Source organism: Oculina patagonica, chromosome 3 (assembly GCF_052425735.1).
Source record: "Oculina patagonica isolate OP01 chromosome 3, crgOcupat, whole genome shotgun sequence".
NCBI lineage: Eukaryota > Metazoa > Cnidaria > Anthozoa > Scleractinia > Oculinidae > Oculina > Oculina patagonica.
This window is the reverse complement of record NC_135760.1, coordinates 27205829-27226906: the sequence shown is the minus strand read 5'-3', so window position 1 is coordinate 27226906 and position 21078 is coordinate 27205829. Positions and strand designations below refer to the sequence as shown.

The 21078-nt window shown below is 37.5% G+C and overlaps 1 protein-coding gene across 1 annotated transcript; it reads left to right on the top strand.

Annotated features, from left to right (window-relative positions):
- Window positions 1-321: 321 nt before the first annotated feature.
- LOC144647335 (clathrin heavy chain 1-like) lies at window positions 322-19638 on the top strand. The gene is made up of 32 exons (XM_078507126.1): window positions 322-509; window positions 2063-2270; window positions 2830-2979; window positions 3275-3393; window positions 3620-3781; window positions 4456-4569; window positions 5065-5238; window positions 5320-5517; window positions 5706-5906; window positions 6383-6475; window positions 6657-6842; window positions 7324-7461; window positions 8158-8250; window positions 8690-8761; window positions 8853-9033; window positions 9285-9355; window positions 9579-9671; window positions 9851-9976; window positions 10437-10702; window positions 10927-11038; window positions 11236-11358; window positions 11801-11946; window positions 12178-12361; window positions 12613-12805; window positions 13332-13489; window positions 14605-14769; window positions 15009-15284; window positions 15840-16121; window positions 16599-16880; window positions 17214-17435; window positions 18707-18782; window positions 19179-19638. The coding sequence occupies exons 1-32, from the start codon at window positions 468-470 to the stop codon at window positions 19331-19333; spliced, it is 5061 nt and encodes a 1686-aa protein (XP_078363252.1). The 5' UTR covers window positions 322-467; the 3' UTR covers window positions 19334-19638.
- The last annotated feature ends 1440 nt before the right edge of the window (window positions 19639-21078 follow it).

Sequence of the window (21078 nt, the reverse complement as noted above, 5' to 3'; positions counted from 1 at the left end):
AAGTCTAGATATCTCCACATGTACTTTGGGTAAAAAGTAACCTATTTCTATAAAACATAAAATCAAATCAAATTAATTGAGCAACATATTTTTAAATTATCTGTTATGATAAATATCAAAAGTGCAGTAACCTGAAAAAATACAAAGAGCGTTTTTTTTATTCCAAAATTGTTTTTTTTTTTATACCCGAAATACAATAATCAAAGTACATTGATGATTGTCAAGATTCAGGAACAAATACAGGATGTAACACGTGACCCGATGTCCGCCATATTTCTCACGTGGCACCTCCCTCTAGCCTCGTTCCAATAACCACACCGGCTGCCAACGAGTCCTCCATGTTCGTTTGTACCAAGCACTGATTAGGGACTCGATTTCTACGTGTATTTCTCTTGTAATTGGCGCCTTTTGGCCCTTTAAAGTATTCCAGTCGCTAGTTGGACCTTCCGTGGAAGAACTGAGTGAAAATGGCGCAGCTTTTACCCATTAGGTTCCAAGAACATCTTCAGGTTAGTGCGCGAGTCTGATCTATGGATATGCACTACTATATTCCTTTCGCTCTTTTGAGCGCATGGTTCTGTCACAGTAGATCGAAAGGCAGTAAAGCTTCTTGAAGTTAAAACAAGAATTTATGTCTCTTTTCTTATGCACATATGTATAATATTTTGAAAAATGCGGCTGATTGCTCTTGGTTTATACAAATGTTGAAATATGAAGCGTTCGTTTCGGGAACAGGAACTTATGAGCCGACGATTAGCTTTCAGCTTATTTATGCTACTTGTACAATGAATTTTTGTAAGAGAGCTAGTGTCATCTCCTATATCTTCAGTTTAAAGATGTTATATTCTCTTCAAGTCTTATCATCGTTGTAAATGATTTCTTTAAAATACTACACCTTGCTAGTGTATTTTGATTACTCACATAAAGAGCTGTGTTTTCAAAGCAGTTTATTTACCCCAGTCGGCTCTCAGCTATTCCACAACGCTCAATAAAATATGCATCATTTGTTGGGAAGTTCGTTCATAAGGTAAAAATGTGGATTAGAGGCGGACCAATATCTTTCCTTTGTAGTTTGCTACATGTCATTCACTTCCCGATATTTAATAATACAGAGATCATGTTCGTTCCTTTGGAGGGTTGGGAAAAATTATACAACTCTTAGCTTGTCATTGAAATGATGGTATGAATAAATGTCTGTTAATTATTGTCCTGACGCCAGTGTACAGTTGAAAATTGTACATTAACTATTGAGAAACAACTGAATAGAAATAATCTAAGTTTACATTATGTCAAAACTTGGATTTGGTTACAAATTTTATGTTTTTGCTTGCTGTTCTTCAATAACATAAAAACCCAGAATCATCTTTTGGCAGATTTACACTTCCAGTTCCATTTTCATAACAAAATAAAGTAAGCTAGTCATGAAATTAAAGGACATCAACCTCTTACACTTTATACCAATAACTATTATTTATTTGATAAAAAATGTACTGTTAGGCAACCATGCTGAGCCGAGGACCTGTCTGGTGAAAATTGTATAAACAGGAAACCATTTGAATCCCACTGTTGACACTCAAAGTTTTTTGTTTCTTTTGACAATGTCATAGATTACAGGTGCATGCAAACTTCTTTCATAGCTGGTACTCCTCTTGCTTGCTGGAGTTTTTAGCTGACTTGTTTTGTTGCCCAGTGCCTGGCAGTCAACCTATGTTGTCAATGGATACTGTTATATTCTTGTCACTCAGTGCAAACCTTCTAGAGAGTTGTTTCAGAACTTGGTTAAAAATTCTAAGTTTAGAATTTATATTCTTATAACTTGGCTCAAATTTATGTTGCTGGGTTCAGAATTACTTTGTGCCTGGTTTCTGTATGGTGCTGTATTTTGAATTAGTCTTGGTGTTCTATTTAGAGTTTGCCTCTGCTTCTTGCCCACTTTGCCTTTTATATGCTCTAAATGAGCTTAGCAATGAGAACTGTAATATTCTCCAATATTCCAGTTGTTAAAGGTATTGTGTTTACTGAACATTCCAGTTTTGTTTATCACATGTTTTCTTTATTTCAGCTGCAAAGTGTTGGCATCAATGCTGCTAACATTGGTTTCTCCACTCTCACTATGGAGTCGGACAAATTTATTTGTGTACGGGAAAAAGTTGGTGAGACGGCTCAAGTGGTCATCATTGACTTAGCTGATGCAAATAATCCAACAAGAAGACCAATTTCTGCAGACTCTGCTATTATGAATCCCAAGTCAAGAGTCATTGCACTCAAAGGTAGGTGTTTAGTTCTTGCATTTTAAAGAACAGTGCATCTCAGATAAGTGAACAACAGGCATGCAGCTTAGCACAAAGGAAAAATATGTTTGCTTGTTTATTCTTATATTTTTTTCAATTACTCAAAACTATAATCATAATTTCTATTGCGCTTAAATGTTTATGAACCAAAATGTGTTTCTCTTACTCCAATAAAACAGCTAAACTGGCTGGCTTGAGCTTTGTGTTGATAACTTGGTAAAAATGAAACATTTCGAAGAGTTGTTTGGGAAACAATTGCCTGTGTTGTATTTGCTTGCTTGTATTTTGGAAATAATGATATATAAAGTTAGAATCTTAGGCAGGTAATAAGATTGAGTTTTATATGATGATTCAAATTATCAACACTGAAATTCAAGCAGCTGTGCATTTTACCTGGCCAACAACCACAAGGAGAAAAGTGAGTACCGGTAAGTCTCACAAGTTACTTAAAGTGGGTTATTCTACTTTCTATAGTACACTATAAACATTTTGTGTAATGTTATACACAATATACATGTTTATCTCTTCCATTTTTCAGCTGGAAGAACTCTTCAGATCTTTAACATTGAAATGAAAAGCAAGATGAAAGCACATACCATGGTGGAGGATGTCACTTTCTGGAAATGGATCAATGTCAACACCCTTGCTCTTGTCACTGAGACTACTGTTTATCATTGGTCTATGGAAGGTAATGCAATCAATCAATCAGTAAATCAATCAATCAATCAGTCAGTCAGTCAGTCAACAATTATAGTGTATAATATTAACTATTGTAATATTAACTATTGGAATGCTTGCTGAGCATTTGCCTTCAGTAGCCATCATTGACAATTCTATGTTACAATGCTGATTCAAAGCTTCATTTTTGAAACTATTGAGTTAGTTCAAAACAATGGATAGTTCAAAATGTTTTGTTTATTAATAAGAAAATACATGTAAAAAGAATTTATCCTTTCTGTTGTTGTTTTTCAATTCCCAATCAGGTGATTCTCAACCTTACAAGATGTTTGACCGCCATTCAAGTCTTGCTGGGTGTCAGATTATAAATTACAGAACTAACAAAGATGCCACATGGCTCCTCTTGATCGGCATTTCAGCTCAGGTACATATAGTGCTCAATTTAATATAGAAGAAAGGGCTGTGTTAAATTACTTTACTAATAAAAAGCATCGGTAAACTGTGTGTGATGTCTTAAAGCAGACATTGCCTTGGTGATTGTATTTAGGACACACTGAATTTCACTAACTGAATGTCACTGTTCATGTTGGTCTTCCTCAAGAATGGTGGAAATGAAGTTCATGTTGTTTTATTGGGTCTTTTCATTGCAGCAAAACCGAGTTGTAGGTGCTATGCAGCTGTACTCAACAGAGCGAAAGGTCAGTCAACCAATTGAGGGGCATGCTGCGGCCTTCATGCAGTTCAAGATGGAAGGAAATGCTCAGGAATCTACTCTTTTCAGTTTTGCTGTAAGAGGTGCTCAAGGAGGAAAGGTAAGAAGGGTCTACTTTGTTTGTACAGCAAAGCCCTGATGATGAACATATCATCACCATCTTTCGATTGATGGCACACCTTGTGTATGAAACTTCATATTATTTTCTGAAGGGCTGCTTCGTGTATCAACGTCTGTGTTACCTAATACAAAACTACTTTTTATATTTTGTTTTATACACTTATTAATGAATATCAGTTGTGAATTATTTTGGGGTTATGGAGTATAGCTGATGCTTTGGTCAAGTGTTAGCCCTTTGTCTGAGCAAATAGGTGGATGACATTGACTTGCTCAGACAAAAAGGGTTCCTTGATCTCTTGCAAAATGATTAACCTCTTATGATGGTCAACCTATTCTTTTGGTTTGTCATGCTCTCTTTCACCCAGCATAATGATAATAAATACTGTATTTAGACTGGAAGGAATTTCAGCAGTAAAGAATGCTAGTCTTAACAAGATGTCCAGAAAATAAATGAAAATTTGAAATGGAAATTACTAAAATTATCCTGACAATTAAAATTACTATAAACACCTGCAGTATACCACTCTTGAAGTAATATAAGCTACACTCTGAGTAAAGAAGCTTCAATGTAAGAAAACAAATGTTGTATGAATGAGTAATTGACTGCAATGTTACAAGTTTTCCACAATAGTGTTGCTTTGATTTTGTTGACAGTTACATGTCATTGAAGTTGGGACCCCTCCCACAGGAAATCAGCCATTTGTGAAAAAGGCAGTGGAAGTGCTGTTTCCACCAGAAGCTCAGAATGACTTCCCTGTGGCCATGCAGGTAAAGTACGTCATTGGAAATTCCAACGGGGAGGGGGTCTAAAAGGCCAAAACTTTTGAAGAAAAGTATGAAGCTAAGCTGAAATTTCTAGTGGGTTGGGGTGTGGGGTTGAAACCAAAACCCCTCTTTGATGGGGTATGGATATTTTCTGCAGCAACACATTATATTGTGACATACATACATACATACATACTTTATTTAAGTGTCAGGTTTTAGCTGGCTAATGGGGCACTATAATTTACTTATACTAATATTATATAATAGATTAAAATATAAAAACACTAATATTATATAAATAGATATAAAATATAAAAATACTAAGAGAGCTGTTTCCTCCTCTGATAACAAAACTAGTTATCTATTCTGTTTGATTTTTTTTTAACTTTGTTTAAATGCAGCTTGCCTTATGTTACAAGTTTATCTTTAGCCACCTGATCACAAAAATACTAAGGACCAGGTCTGTGACTAACTTAAAACATCTTAATGACCTTTTAGGTGAGCCAGAAACATGGGATAGTGTTCCTTATCACCAAGTATGGATATATCCATCTGTATGATATAGAGAGTGGCTCCTGCATTTACATGAACAGAATCAGTGGAGATACAATCTTTGTAACAGCACCTCATGAACCTACTGATGGCATTATTGGTGTGAACAGAAAAGGACAGGTAGAGTTAACAATATTATTACTTTCATTTTCAACCTGTTCAATTTATATTTTACTCAAAAAATTGTTTCATTTATTTCAGGTATTGTCAGTAAGCATTGAGGAAGATAACATAATTCCATACATCACCAATGTACTCCAGAATCCTGACTTGGCCCTTCGTCTGGCTGTGAGAAACAATTTGGCTGGAGCTGAGGAACTTTTTGTCCGAAAGTTTAACACTTTGTTCAACAACATGCAGTATGCTGAAGCAGCAAAAGTTGCAGCTAACGCACCAAAGGTAATTAGCACTGAACAAAGGTATTAACAAATGTATCTGTCTTTCATGTTCCACTCATGGAAAAGCGACATGTACATGTACCGATAATGGCACTTTGAGTTTAGAGGTTCAAACATAGAAAGGAGTTTTGAAAAAGGTTTTGTCATCTTTAGAAGCTGCATTACATGTAAAACTCTTGTTCTATTCAGGGTGTGCTACGAACACCACAGACAATCCAGAGGTTTCAGCAGGTACCATCTCAGCAAGGCCAGACATCTCCCTTGCTGCAATATTTTGGCATTTTATTAGATCAGGGTAAACTCAACAAGTTTGAGTCACTGGAGCTCTGCAAACCTGTGTTACAACAAGGAAGAAAACAGCTTCTTGAGAAGTGGCTCAAGGAAGAAAAGGTAACAATTTAATAAATACTTATCTTAAATAAGGGACCCTAGTCAGCCACACCTTGAAATCTGTCATTTTCAAAGCCATCAAAATTATGAAAATTGTATGGTGAAGTGAAATCTTATTACATCGCCACAAGTTGTGTTACTGGAAGCCTGTCACAAGGTGTGGCAGACAGGGTTCTTCAGTGTTGAGACTCTTTATGTAGTTACGAAAATTTGGGCATACATGAAGACAACATCAATAGGATGCGGATTGATTGTTCATTACTAAATTTGTAATGGCAGAATTTGTTAGTACAATTTGGAAACAATGTTGGCCTCTATGATGAATATCTTATCACCATCTTTCGATTGATGATTTTAATAATCAATGAAACAAATTCTTATAAACCTGAGAGGCTGATGTTTTCCTTTTAAAGTCTTCAATTGTTTTCAGGTTGCTTGTAGTGTTTAGTGATTTAAGTGGCTACTTTTCTCAACAGCTTGAATGCAGTGAAGAGCTTGGTGATTTGGTGAAGCAAGTTGACCCCACTCTTGCCCTGTCAGTGTACCTTCGAGCCAATGTGCCAAACAAGGTAATGTTTTGTTCAGTTTTGGTCATGGTTTTTGAACCATGACCATGGTTGTTGTATATGAAGGAATTAGAGTGATATTGTTATTGCACAAGGATAACAGGCTAAAAAGTATGATAAATATTATTGTCACATCTCTTCCTGCTATTGTTAAAATGGTTTTAAATATCTTCTTGTCCTCCAGGTGATCCAGTGTTTTGCTGAAACTGGCCAGTTCCAGAAGATTGTTTTATATGCCAAAAAGGTTGGCTATACTCCTGATTACATCTTCCTTCTTCGTAATGTGATGAGGATCAACCCCGAGACAGGCAGTCAGTTTGCTTCTATGCTTGTACAAGATGAAGGAGAGCCACTTGCAGACCTCAACCAGGTCAGTAGAAAACCAAGCTGCTACTATGAGTAGTCTCATGATCTTCTGCTAGGACATATCTAGCAAATATGCGCATGTTCCTCGCCAAAGTATTTGTGCTGTACCACAAGAAATATGAGTTTCACAGCTGAATCATCATCATCAACCCAGTGCTACAACACCAAGAGTGCGAGACAGCTGGAGCAGTTGAAGTCAAATGTAAAGAATTGAGCAGTAAAGGAAAGCAAAACTGGAGATAGGTTTTTAAAACAAATATACTATAAAACTGCAAAAGTAACGATCGACCCTCTGAAAGAAGTGACCCTAGGAAAGTATCAATAAAATTTTGCTGTTGTCAGCAAATAGCAAAAGTAATGACCCTCCTGTGGTAATGACCCTGGAAAGAAGCAACCTCAAACGCAACTTGACTTGTTATGAGAAACACTAGAAATAACAGATATGACATGGTGTCACATAACATGTTGTTCTCTGTAACTTTCAGATTGTAGATGTCTTTATGGAAACAAACCAGGTTCAGGCATGTACATCTTTCCTTCTGGATGCTCTTAAGAACAACAGACCAACTGAAGATCATCTGCAGACTAGGCTACTAGAAATGAACCTCCTCACTGCACCTCAGGTCAGTGGTTATTAATATAACACACATTTTTTGCTCCTTCTGCTGTTGCTGTGTCACACAATTGTCACTCTTTCAGTCAGCAACATTAGGATGTCCTGCAGACACACCCATGATGTTGACTGAAAGAGTGATGTCAAGATTTCCTGTGAACACCAATACTGGCCCTATTTCCCACCACTCACTCCCTTAATCAGTATCTTAGTTTTAGAAAGAACATAGGACATAGATGACTTCTGGTCTGTTTCTGCCCTGGGCTAGCTTTCCTAGTGTGGTCCTGGGGAGGAGAAAATAAGTCAGTAAGTTAAGTCAAGTAGACACCATTAGAATCAAGATAAATTCTGGAGAGCTATGAAATCTACATATTTGCTTAAGCCCCAATTAATTCAAGTTAATTACCATGTCACGGCGCGCCCCCGCGTCTCACGCCATACTCTTGGGGAGTGGTGGGGGACGCTGTCCATCCCATCTCTCTCTTTCGATTTTGGCTCGTCCTCTTCGGTCTTGTGCTCTGGCGGCCCAGTTCTCGTTTCGCCTCCCCTCTCGTCATGGCTAATTATCCAGGCACTAGTAAAATGTGAGCATTTTTTAGGAGTTGGAGAAGAAAAAAATAAGAAATTGTGAGGATTATGACCAGGGTTTACTCGTGTAGTAGTATTGTGTGATTTGAATGCAATCATTGAAACCCTTTTTTGGCAGGTTGCAGATGCTATCCTTGGTAATCAGATGTTTACTCATTATGATCGTGCTCACATTGCTCAGCTGTGTGAGAATGCAGGATTGCTGCAGAGGGTAAGTGTGCATTTACACTTGCAACACAGAGCTAACACATTCTGCCCAGAGTGAAATCCAAAACATTTTCTCTTTCAAATGAATGGTCTAATCATTCAACTATAGCCTTTATAAATTTGGATATTGAACATTGAGAAAACCTTCAAAAAGATTTTATTGACTTCTTTATTATAGATACTCCAATATTTTACTGAGCAAATTAGATTTGATTTAACTTTGACACATTGTCACTGCTCGGAGCTGCTACCATTTTGGTGACCATGGCAAGTGAAAACAAACTTGGGCATCCTCCCCAAGCTGATGATTTAAATGATTGTTAATGATCAGTGAATTATTAATGATGGCAGTGTCAATCACTCTAATATAGTTGTACCAGTATCTGTTGACAGCAATCTAAAAAAAAATCATTTTAATCATGCAAATATGTTGTTTCATACAGGCTTTGGAACACTATACAGACATTTTTGACATCAAGAGGGCTATTGTCCACACTCATCTTCTCAATCCTGAGGTAATGCTTGCCACTTTTAAACCATTTGGTACATAAGTTTCATTTGTTTTATGTTGTGCTTTTGTAATGGACTTCATTGTATTTTCTTTAGTGGCTTGTGAACTACTTTGGTTCTTTATCTGTGGAGGATTCCATAGAGTGTTTGCGTGCCATGCTTACACACAACATTCGACAAAACCTTCAGATCTGTGTCCAGGTGGCTACCAAGTACCATGAACAACTCAGCACAACTGCTCTGATTGAGCTGTTTGAGTCCTTCAAAAGTTTTGAGGGTAAATAACCTTGTAAAATACACTTATGCAGGCAACTTATCACCCATTTTGTCAAAAAAAGATGATAACTTAAAATAATTGTTTCATTTAGAGTAATTTGTATCTATGAGGGAAGATTTGTGGCCGCTTATAAGATGTGGTTGCTTTAGGCAGGTTCAACCATATCAGTTACTTTTATTCCTTAATTCTTTCAACCCAAATGTGTGGTTTCATAAACTAATTGGCAAAACTAATATTTTTGTTTATTGTAGGTTTGTTTTACTTTTTGGGATCTATTGTCAACTTCAGTCAGGAAGCAGATGTCCATTTCAAGTACATACAGGTAAAGATTATTAAATATCAGATAATCCCACTTATTATATGGACACCCCATTATTATAATGGCTAGCTCAGTCATTTTTCAGTGGCTTAATATTGATACTTGATCCCAACAGTGTCACCGTTATGGAATATGACTACAGTGAATAGTAGTTAACATTCTTTCTTTATAATCAAATTATTTTTGAGTGAAATTGACTTATCAGTTGTACCATTTTGTGTTGCAGGCTGCTTGCAAAACTGGACAAGTTAAAGAAGTAGAACGAATTTGTAGAGAAAGCAACTGTTATGATCCAGAAAAAGTTAAAAACTTTCTCAAGGTAAGTTGACTTTCGTCAATCAAACTTTAAAGGAAGGTTTATTTACATGTCTGAAGACTAAAATGTGTGACAGGGTATGGTAACTTTTTTGTAATTCTCTTACTAATCTTAACAATAATTATGGCAGTGTTAGATATTTTGACATTAATTATTTCCTTGTATATTCTCTTCCCTTTTAGGAAGCTAAACTGACTGACCAATTGCCTTTGATCATCGTCTGTGACAGATTTGACTTTGTTCATGACTTGGTTTTGTACTTATACCGAAACAACCTTCAGAAGTACATTGAGATTTATGTTCAAAAGGTAAGATGAATATTGGCACATGTAGTTTTGTAACAATACTATTATATTCTCTGAGCTTTGGAACATTTGGCAATAATGAAAGGTAGTTTGCACAAACCTGCATCAGTGGCCAGCTATCTGTACAGCCAGGTTCCTGTGTACTTCATGTGTCCCTTATTATAGTGTAGTTAGATTACATGAGGTACATACTCCAGGTTGGTTGTGGGTAGGCTCGGGAGTGCTTACAGTGCTATTTCATTTAAAAAAACCTTGACTTTATCTCAAGTCCATAAATAATGCAATGAATATCCTGCTATCTTGACCTGACAGTTGGTCAATATACTCACACTGACAGCTGACGAGAATTTGAACAATGATCAACTAGGAGATGCCTTGATGATTCAACAAATAATCTCACAACTGACATTAAGGAAAAAATGTGATTCTTCTTAATATTAACAACATATTACTGCTTCTCCAGGTGAATCCATCACGTCTACCTGTGGTAGTAGGGGGTTTGCTGGATGTGGACTGCACAGAAGATGTCATTAAGAGTCTCATGATGGCTGTACGTGGCCAATTCTCAACTGATGAACTAGTTGAAGAAGTTGAAAAAAGAAATCGTCTCAAACTGTTGTTGCCTTGGTTAGAAGCAAAGATACATGATGGCTCTGAAGAACCAGCCACCCATAATGCACTGGCAAAGATTTATATTGACGCCAATAACAATCCGGAGAGATTCCTTAGGTTGGTATGATTTGGTGTTTTGTAGCTTTTATTACAGTTAGAACAAGCTATGATGTTTTGGCCTTTGCTTAGTGTCATCAACTCAAAGTGAATAAAGATGGGCACAAATATAAATGTAAACTGAGAATTTCAAGGGGACTCTTAATTTTTCTGTCAGTGTTTTGTACGATACCCTGCACAAGTTTGTGGTTAGGTTCTAACTTGAAATGATGTTATCCTTTCAGGGAAAATCCTTATTATGACAGTAAAGTTGTTGGTAAATACTGTGAAAAGAGAGATCCACACTTGGCATGCATAGCTTATGAAAGAGGGCAGTGTGATGCTGAGCTAATAAAGGTACAAATATTCCCCTTACATTTTTACTTGCTGTTTTGTTTGCAAGGTTTTTTTGGTGCAAGGTCAATAATACAGGTTTTCAATCATTTAGACATCTCTCATTCCAAAGCTTTCTTTTCTTTAGACTACTGTCATATTGCAATTTTTTGGTAAGTTGTTTCTGACAACTATTATTTTTTAAATTCATATTTCATTAGGTTTGTAATGAGAACTCACTGTTCAAGAGTCTTGCAAGATACCTTGTTCGACGTAGGGACCCAGATCTTTGGGCAGAAGTACTACAGGAAACAAACCAATTCCGCAGGCAGCTTATTGATCAGGTGTGTAGAATTTGTATTTGTTTGTAACATTATTAACTTGCTTAAGTGATGTATAGTTAACTCACTAGAACATCTCACTTTGACAGGTACTCTCTTCAATGTCAACTAGAACACAAAATGGTGATATTATAGTTGTATTTCTAGGCCCAGCACATGGTACTGTGTGAATATGTGTATGTTATGGTTCAATTTTATATTTGGTTTAAAATTTTTCAAACCAGTTTGATTTTTATTTTCTATTGTTTCATATTCATTAACATAAATTGAAAAAAGGGAAATGAAACTCAAACTGGTTTGAAAAGTTTTAAACCAGAGATAAAATTAAACAACATGTACAACAATAGCAAAGAAATGGTTTTTGAAGTTGATGACCTCTATGGGGAATACGGCAAGAAATTCATGGCAACTGATTTGTTTTTACACGTTGTGTTTGATTGTTAAGGTTGTGCAAACAGCACTTTCAGAGACTCAAGATCCTGAGGATGTGTCATGCACAGTCAAGGCATTCATGACTGCTGATCTTCCCAATGAACTTATTGAACTTCTAGAAAAGATTGTCCTAGAAAACTCAGTTTTCAGTGATCACAGGTATGATATAGCAGCAGTATTCAAATATGTTAACAACAGTATGTTCTCAGTATTTGTAGTGTGAAGGGAATGAATTAATCTAATGTTTACCAAAGATGACTTGCGAGACGGTAAATGTTTTTTTAAAAATGGCATGTGTACTTCCTATATTTTCAGCCTCACAAGATAACCTTTACTTATCAGTGGTGTTCCATTTGATATTTAGCAAATTGGTGTTTTCCATTCTTTCAGAAATCTGCAGAACTTGCTGATTTTGACAGCTATCAAGGCTGATCGGACACGTGTGATGGAATACATCACTCGCTTGGACAATTATGACGCCCCTGATATTGCTAGCATTGCTATTGGCAGTGAACTTTATGAAGAAGCCTTTGCCATCTTTAAGAAATTTGAAGTGAATACATCTGCCATTCAGGTACGTCATGCATGCAACTGTTTCTTTAATTGCTTTGTCATTAACTACATGTTGTGGAATGGAACATATAAATAAAGAAATATGCATTTATTTCGTGCAAATACAACATAGGTTTTCATCATGTTACTTCATGTTACTTGACCACCTGATCACAAAAGTAGTGGTGTCATGGTTTATTAACAGTTATTATTACATCTTATATGTTATTTTTTGCATGAGTGTAATGTAGTGTTTGTATCACTGTTCTTTAGGTGCTGATAGAAAATGTTCAAAACTTGGACCGTGCATACGAGTTTGCTGAGCGTTGTAATGAGGCAGCAGTGTGGAGCTTGTTGGCCAAAGCTCAGTTACAAAAGAACATGGTGAAAGAAGCTATTGATTGCTTCATTAAAGCTGATGATCCGTCTGCATACACAGAGGTTGTGGAAGCCGCTCACAGAGAAGGTACAACAATTCATTAGAACTGCATTCATTAAATAGGGCATGTAGCTATGCATGGTGAGCAAAGTACTGTGACGGACAGCATACAGCAAAGTGCATTCAAACAGCACTGGTGATGTTAGGAATATGCACACTGATTAGCAATGCCGAATTCTGATTTCTACACTGGAATCTCAATCTCTTCAGCCGTCCAATAGCTCAAACCAAAACTTGTTCCCACTGCATTTGCTTCACTCAGCTGAACGCTGCAGTTTTACCCCCGATTTCTCAATCTCCTGATTTTTTGAACCATTTTTAATTTCCCTTGGAAGGTTCACAGAATACCATGGTTAATGTTCAGACATGAAACTATCTTCATGTTTGGGACCTGATTAATTTTAAAATTGCTAAGAGGATTGTTGCAACATTACTGGCTAAATAGATTCCCTTGATTAGTCTATGGCAAATATGAAAAGATAATATTGAACAGTGTCCAAAGTACCAACGGCAGTACTGCATAATCTATGCTTATTCATTGTTTTGTATTCAGGAAACTACGAAGATGTTGTGCGATACTTACAGATGGCCCGCAAGAAGTCCAAAGAGACATTTGTAGAAACAGAGCTGATCTTTGCCTTTGCTAAAACAAACCGTCTTGCTGAACTTGAGGAATTTATTTCTGGACCTAACCACGCTCAAATTCAACAGGTTTGTGTCTGTGGCTCTTCACTCTTTGCTCTTCGTATTAAAAGGCTGTTTTGCTGGTTGGACATCTGGCCATAAGACTACAGTAATTCATGCATTGAAAACATTTGACCGTTGTTGGCTGCCTGTAGGCTGGCAGACAGTCAACAGAGGACCGACAGTTTTTAGGAAACTGTTCTTCACTTTTACCATGGTCTGAAAATAAAGGGATAAAATAACTGTTATGCAATTATTGCCTTTTATCTTTACAAGTATAGACTTATAAAGAAAATGAAATGTTAATCTACTTTTGACATAACAAACAGTTGCAGAGTATTTCCGAATAATGACCTTATGCAAACTATTTGGCTTTGTTAAATTCTTACCGTCTATATCATGACAGCTTGCTAGCAGCTCTTTTGTTTTCTTTCACTGTTATTGTAAGTTGTGTACTACAAATTCTTCCAAAATATTGTTAAGTGGTCCCTCCAGAACTTGTGAACTGTCAGCATTCAAAACTTTATTTCTACCAGGCTGATTAAAAGCCAGTTCAGATTGCTTCAAATATATTGATTTTTATATACAAGTTTTCAAATACCTTATTGTTACTTATTTTCGCGGGACTTAATTTTCATGATTTTCAAAAAATCGCGAAATTTAAGACCCGCGAAAAATAACGACGCGAACTTTAATACCCTTTTCAGTTTACTATAGGATTATCTTGGTACAGTCGTCAAACTAGCTCTACTTTGTTACAAAGGAACATGTCAAACTGTCTAAAGCTTCGTTTTGTTATATGGTTTTATTTCGTGTCATTGGAAACTATTGCTGTGGAAAATTAAAATCAGTTGTCTCAATTTTGACACTCACTGTTTGTTAATGCAGACCAGTATTTCGACAATTTTTGCGAAATTTAGTTCCTTACAAATGTATTTTTTTGGCCAAATCGGCTCAAAATTTAAGTCCCGTGAAATATGCCCGTTCTGTTTTCGCGAAATTAAGTTCCCGCGAAAATAAGTAACAATAAGGTATATTTTCTACCTCTCTCAGCTTAAACAACAGTTGCATCAAAGGTATAGTGTTCCAAGTAAATCAGGTGCTAACTCTTTCCTTAAGCATTTTTTCTGTTTCTATTGTAGGTTGGAGACCGATGCTTTGATGAAAAAATGTACGACGCAGCCAAACTTCTGTATAATAATGTGTCAAATTTTGCAAAACTAGCTTCAACTTTAGTTCACTTGGGAGAATACCAAGCAGCTGTGGATGGCGCTAGGAAAGCAAACAGCACCAAGACATGGAAGGAGGTGTGTACAACCTTTAAATTACAGTATCCATGGTTCTGAACACTACTTTCTATGCAACAAAAAATTTTTCTCTTTTAAAACAGTATAGGCTACCATAAAATGCCAGTTATAAGCCCCCTGCTTATAAGCTTCCCCAGTTATAGGCCCATCTGCTTATTAGGCCTCCCAGTCATGAACCCACCCCAGTTATTTGTGCACAAGAAAAGCATTCTCATCACATATAATCTGATTACCTTTAGGTTTGTTTCGCTTGTGTCGAAGGAGAAGAATTCCGTTTGGCCCAAATGTGTGGACTTCACATCGTGGTCCATGCTGATGAATTAGAAGAGTTAATCAATTTCTATCAGAATCAAGGCTACTTTGAAGAGCTCATATCACTGATGGAGGCTGCATTGGGTCTGGAGCGAGCGCACATGGGCATGTTCACAGAGTTAGCGATCTTGTATTCTAAATACAAGCCTTCTAAGATGAGGGAACATCTGGAACTATTCTGGTCTAGGGTTAACATTCCTAAGGTAAGTGCTATCCACGATGCCTTGTTGTACACATTATTATGTTGTACTAGTGTTGCATCTTTTTTTTTCCGTTTATTTTGGAAAAGTGTTATTCAGCCAATGACGTAAGCCAAGTAGGAATTAAACCCATCACTTTCCAAGCACCGGTCAGGGAATATAGCAACATCTTAATTGCATGGGGGATATCCCATTCTGTTAACCCTTGATTAACAATGACACTACGAGCCAGAGTAGTCAATAAGGGTTAGCTGAGTTGACTATCACTTATTGAAAATGAGGGTTAGTAGTCTAACTGTTTGAGTAGACACTCTATCTAAGGATTGCAGTATTACAGGATTGCAGCTTCAATTATATGTATTTATAAGCCAAAAATCACAAATAATTTTTCCTTCTAAGAGCAGCCTGTGCGATCATGTTCTACCAGGGAATAGATATAACAGTGGGAGAACCAATCAGATTCACGGATTTCTGATGCATTGTCTTCGCAAATATTGTTATTCTGAGCTAGCTGGGCTCGGTTTAGTAACTAAAGCATTTCTACGGTGTTTTTGTCAGGTTCTCCGTGCAGCAGAACAGGCTCACCTGTGGTCTGAGCTGGTGTTCCTGTACGAGAAATACGAGGAATACGACAATGCTGTACAGACGATGATGACTCACCCCACAGTGGCATGGAAAGAAGCACTGTTCAAAGATGTCATCTGTAAAGTGGCTAATATTGAACTGTACTATAAGTCACTACAGTTCTACTTGGATTTCAGGCCAATGTTGATTAATGATCTTCTTATGGTCCTCACCCCTCGCATGGACCACACCCGTGCTGTTAATTTCTTCAAAAAGGTATCTTAGCCATGTTTTCGATATATTTTCCAAAGCTGCATATGGCATACTTAGCACATATCCTGCGAAAGCGCATTAAATATTGCCTGATACTTGGCCGACTAGGCCGGGCGTTGGCTAAAATCAGACGATATTCTGCAAGATTAAGCAGTTTAATTGTTTTAATATTTAACAAAATTAATTGTAAACAAAACGCATTTTACAACTAAATGAACTAAGATTATGCAATGCTTTAAAAGACGTCAGACGAACCTTGGCTAACTATGTACATCGCAGGATACCTGTTGTGTAATGATGACAGATAACGAGGACAACCTGACCATACAAAAAAATCGCTGTTGATTAGTAATAGGGGATACTAGATTAAAGTACCACCAGTTTCCCAAACTACTGTAGTAGTATCACTGGAGAGTCAGCTTGAGGAATCGTGTGTGCTTTGCTAAGTTTCATTTCTGTTTTTTTTTTTTTTTTTTTCAGGTGAACCATCTGCCACTTGTGAAGCCGTACTTACGATCGGTTCAAAGTCACAACAACAAGGCTATAAACGAAGCTCTGAATGATCTGCTTATTGAAGAGGAAGACTACAATGGCCTCCGTGCATCTATCGACGCTTTTGACAACTTTGACAACATCGCGCTGGCCCAGCGGCTTGAGAAACACGAGCTCATTGAGTTCCGCCGCATAGCAGCTTACCTTTACAAGGGTAACAACCGCTGGCAGCAGTCTGTGGAGCTCTGTAAAAGGGACAAGCTTTACAAGGTGTGCTATATTGAACATTTCCTTTTACAGCAGTTTTCAATTGAGTGTCGTAGAACCAAACCATAGTAATCACTCTGGCCATTCACAAAGGATACAGGCAATCCAGTAAACCAATCAAAACTCTAAGCAAAATACTTACAGGCGAAGCGAAACGCAGGAAAACGTGTGCGCTGGTCACGATTAGTTTTGGTTTCACTTCTAATCTGTCGAGAAAGTGGCGAGAGTTTTTTAACCAATCACAAAACAAAGTAATGTAAAACTAATGCAGAATCAGGATTACGTTTGACACGGTAATAGAGTGTCTGGGAGTAATCCATTGTGTTGACATTACAGGACGCCATGTTATACGCGGCCGAGTCCCGTAAGTGCGCCACAGCAGAAGATCTCATCCACTGGTTCCTGGAGATAGGCAACAATGAGTGCTTTGCCGCCTGTCTGTTTATGTGCTATGATTTGCTCAGCCCTGATGTGGTGCTAGAGCTGGCATGGAGGCACAATCTTATCGACTTTGCCATGCCCTACATGGTGCAGGTCCTCAAGGAATACATAGACAAGGTATGTTGCTCAATCCCCCCTCCCCTTCCTCGTTTCAATGTTGGAAATGCAAACAGAATCGATGGCGAACAATTTTTTTTTAAACATTGAACTGGGGAAAGGGGATTATTTTTGCCAACTCTTGTGTCCATGGTTGTAGTTTTTAAGTGTCGAGTGTATTTAACTTTAGCAAGCTAATTATGGACAATATGCTTAACTACGCTTAACAAATGTCAGTCGTTTCGCCTACAAGTTGTTTCGCCTACAGTGAAGTCGATTTTCGCCTACACGACCTGAGTTGTTTCGCCTACACCAAAGTCGATTCGCCTACACGTTTTTTTTTTTCCGAATTTGAAGACTTTATCTTTAGTACAGCGTATTTCTTAAGGTTTCGATCGGGGATTTTACTCGCTGGTCACGCATAATCTTTGACTAGTATGGACTAGGGAAAAAGACACAAGGCCTGGGACCGAGAAAGGATGTTCTCCTATCATGCATAGTTTAGCGGTGCTACCTGCGAAAAGATTTTTTCCATAAAGACATGAGGCAAATGTGTTACTCTGATTGCTTTAAAAGTCGCAAGAACATCTTTTCAAGGGAATGTATGGGTGAACTGGTTTTACAATAAAGCTTACTACGTCTTCACACTTAAAAAACTTTTTTTTATTTTAGTTCATAGTGGCTCTTAACCTAGTTATTGACAACAGTTCTAATTTTACTCTTTGTACTTAATTCAAACTAACTTTTGCTACAATTTCTTACGTGGCAAATGCTATTAATTGCTACTATTAAATAGACCCCTTCCTTAGACCCTTATTGTTTCCTAATGGTTAAAAAAAATACAACTTTTAGTTCCGCAACTCTGGCTGACATAGTGCGCGATCCTAGGACTAAATTTAAGCGTTAAACGAATACTTTTGGTTCTTACTGGTTCTTAACCTAGCTTGTTATTGACAACAATTTTAAACTCTACTACAATTTCCAATGAGTGAACTACTACTAAATACTATCTTTCGGAACATAGCAAGCTTTGATGCAGGCGAATCGACTTTGGTGTAGGCGAAACAACTCAGGTTGTGTAGGCGAATCGACTTCACTGTAGGCGTAACAACCGGATTCCCGCTTAACTACTGCGTGCAGTCTATTGAGTGCAAGAATAGGATGAAGGGAAAAAATTGTTATGATTAACAGAGATGTTAGGAAAATATATATTTTTCTTATTGTAAAGTTGGCCAAACTATTGCTGCCATTCTAGTAGTTTATATTAACACGTGGAGTTGTTTTCTTACCAGGTTAACAAACTAGCTGTCTCTGAAGCAGAGCGAAAAGATCAGGAAGAGAGCAAGCAAGACCAACCCATCGTGTTTGGTACGATACTTCTCTGTCAGATTTTTATAAGCTTAATGTACGCTGGCTGCCAGAGGGTTTTCTCGTATAATTGCGAAACCTCTGGTACCTAACGAGTTTGAAAAGTCTCCAAGTCTTTGAAGATCATTTTCATGTGTCTCCTCTAGCGGTTGAAACGGTCATCGTTTTCCGTCGTTTTAGTGTGACAGCAGGCAAAAACGCATCAAAAAGACTGCTTTTTCCAAACTAAAACGTACTTGTGTGAACTTAGTTGAATCTAATTCCTCTTTAAGTTTTGATACAGATAGGACTTGATTGGTTGTGGGAATGACTTGATATTTGTAACGATCTTGGGTAAAATATGAACAAACGTGCGATGAATGCAGTTGATTAATTTGTGTACATCTCATTCTTCAGGTGCTGACCAATTAATGATCACAGCAGGACCAAGCGTGGTACCTAACATGCCTGTTGGTATGCCTGTGGGCATGCCGCCCCAACAGTACCCCCCAGGGTATCAGATGCCTCCGGGTCAGATGCCTCCGGGTCAGATGCCTCCAGGCTATATGTGACAAGACAAAATAAACAATTAGTATCAAAAAAGAATAGCTAGGCCCTATATTTCTATGGCATTTTTTTTTATATTCTCGTCGGCCAATTGCTTGCATAAGTAACTTAAAATTTTGAATTCATGTAAGACTTGAGAATGAAACCATCCAGTAGTCGTATAAAAACAGTAAATTGTAGAATTAGTAAATGGTGGAATAATTGCCTGTATGCTTTTACTTAACTTCAAAGAAGATTGTTTGGTTTGATTTCACTCTGTGTATGTCAAACGTTCGTATGTGTGTATGGGTAATAAACGCCATTCATATCATTATACTTGTTTTCGGTAACGGGTCACAGGGAAGGGGCTGTGTTTATTACCCTCCCCCTGGGTACAAAAAGCCGTTCATGATTTATTATCTGGTCAGAGGATTTTGTTATGCAATCGGTTTGTAACGGGGTAACATCCGATCTTTTTAATACTTTGAAACAAAAAAATACTTTAAAAATTGTTAAAAGTAAGTTTTCGCAGGTCTTTAATCTCGAGATTTTTAAAAGTCGCAAAAAATTTAGTCGCGAAAATAAATAACAAACTTTCTTTTTCTCAGAGAAAAGCACTGTTGTTGATGAGAAAACAAAGACGTTCCCTAAAGTCCGATACGTTGATTTTTATCCAGATGTTTTCAACGTTACCTTTAAAGCGTTTTTTCTACTGAAAAGAGATCCAGCTAGAAAATACCCTGTCAGCAATGTTGAATTGTGTGTCAGCCGTTGTGTATGATGAATTTAATGGTTTTTTTTTTGGCTTTTACCCCCTTCGTTTGTCAATAAGTTATCTGAAGAACATTGCCCCTGTCGGAAAATTTTTCTCTTTTTATAATTGCCCCACAGTTCAGATGCACGACCCCTTGCTGTGGAGCCGAAGCTTGGTTCTTGTTTATATTGAAAACAGTTTTCCCTGGGCGATGTTACCGAGCTTTTGTATGTAATTGTAAACTCGTTTATTTGACACTGCTTACCAGGCTGAAGATTATCGCATCTTACTTTTTCCGATTTGGCCAACTGTCCATACTATAAAAACGGCGTTTTCGGTCACAAAAAATGGATTTTTCCGAAAAACAGTCACCAGAAAGGGGAAATTTGAAAACAGCGCTCGGTAGTGTCGGCTTTTCGAAAACGTACACGTCAAAAAGTCATGCGATCTCTGTCCAAAACAAAAAGTATTTAATCTTTAAAATAGCTGCGCTTGTTGGTTCCAAAGTTGCGTGCGATGTAGCGTTCATTACATTTATCCGGATTAGTGTGAAAGGAAAGCATTCTATCCGTTTTCTAGGAAAAAACTCCGTTTCCAAATTTATCCGGATTAGTGTAGACGAGACTTCAGGCCACGTCCACACTAACCCGGGTAAATTTCAAAACGCATCTTTTTTTTCTCCGAATAGGCCAACCGTCCACACTGAAACGGTGCTTTCGGTCACCAAGAACGGAGCTTTCCAAAAACGCTCTCCAAAGTGGAGAATTTTGAAAACGCACTGGTGTGGACGGCGAGAACGGTGATGTCAAATTTGCTTGCGGCATAAAGCCTGTGTTTGAGAGTACAAGAACATGGACAGCAGAAGTAATCTTTTAAACCCTTTTAGTTTTTGTTACCTAACGTCTATTGACCGCAAAAAGATAAAAAAAAACTGGCGTATAAACCATTAGCCGACACACCAAATGAATTGGCGTCACTAGACTACGAGCAGTCCCTATTTTTTCGCAGAGTCCGCCC

What these genes read in the sequence shown, in the direction of transcription:
- LOC144647335 (XM_078507126.1), top strand. Translation starts at nt 468, where the DNA reads ATGGCGCAGCTTTTACCCATTAGGTTCCAAGAACATCTTCAG. An exon ending in TGATCGGCATTTCAGCTCAG is followed by an intron (nt 3,394 to 3,619) that starts GTACATATAGTG and finishes TTTTCATTGCAG; the next exon opens with CAAAACCGAGTTGTAGGTGC. An exon ending in GGAAGCCGCTCACAGAGAAG is followed by an intron (nt 12,806 to 13,331) that starts GTACAACAATTC and finishes TTTTGTATTCAG; the next exon opens with GAAACTACGAAGATGTTGTG.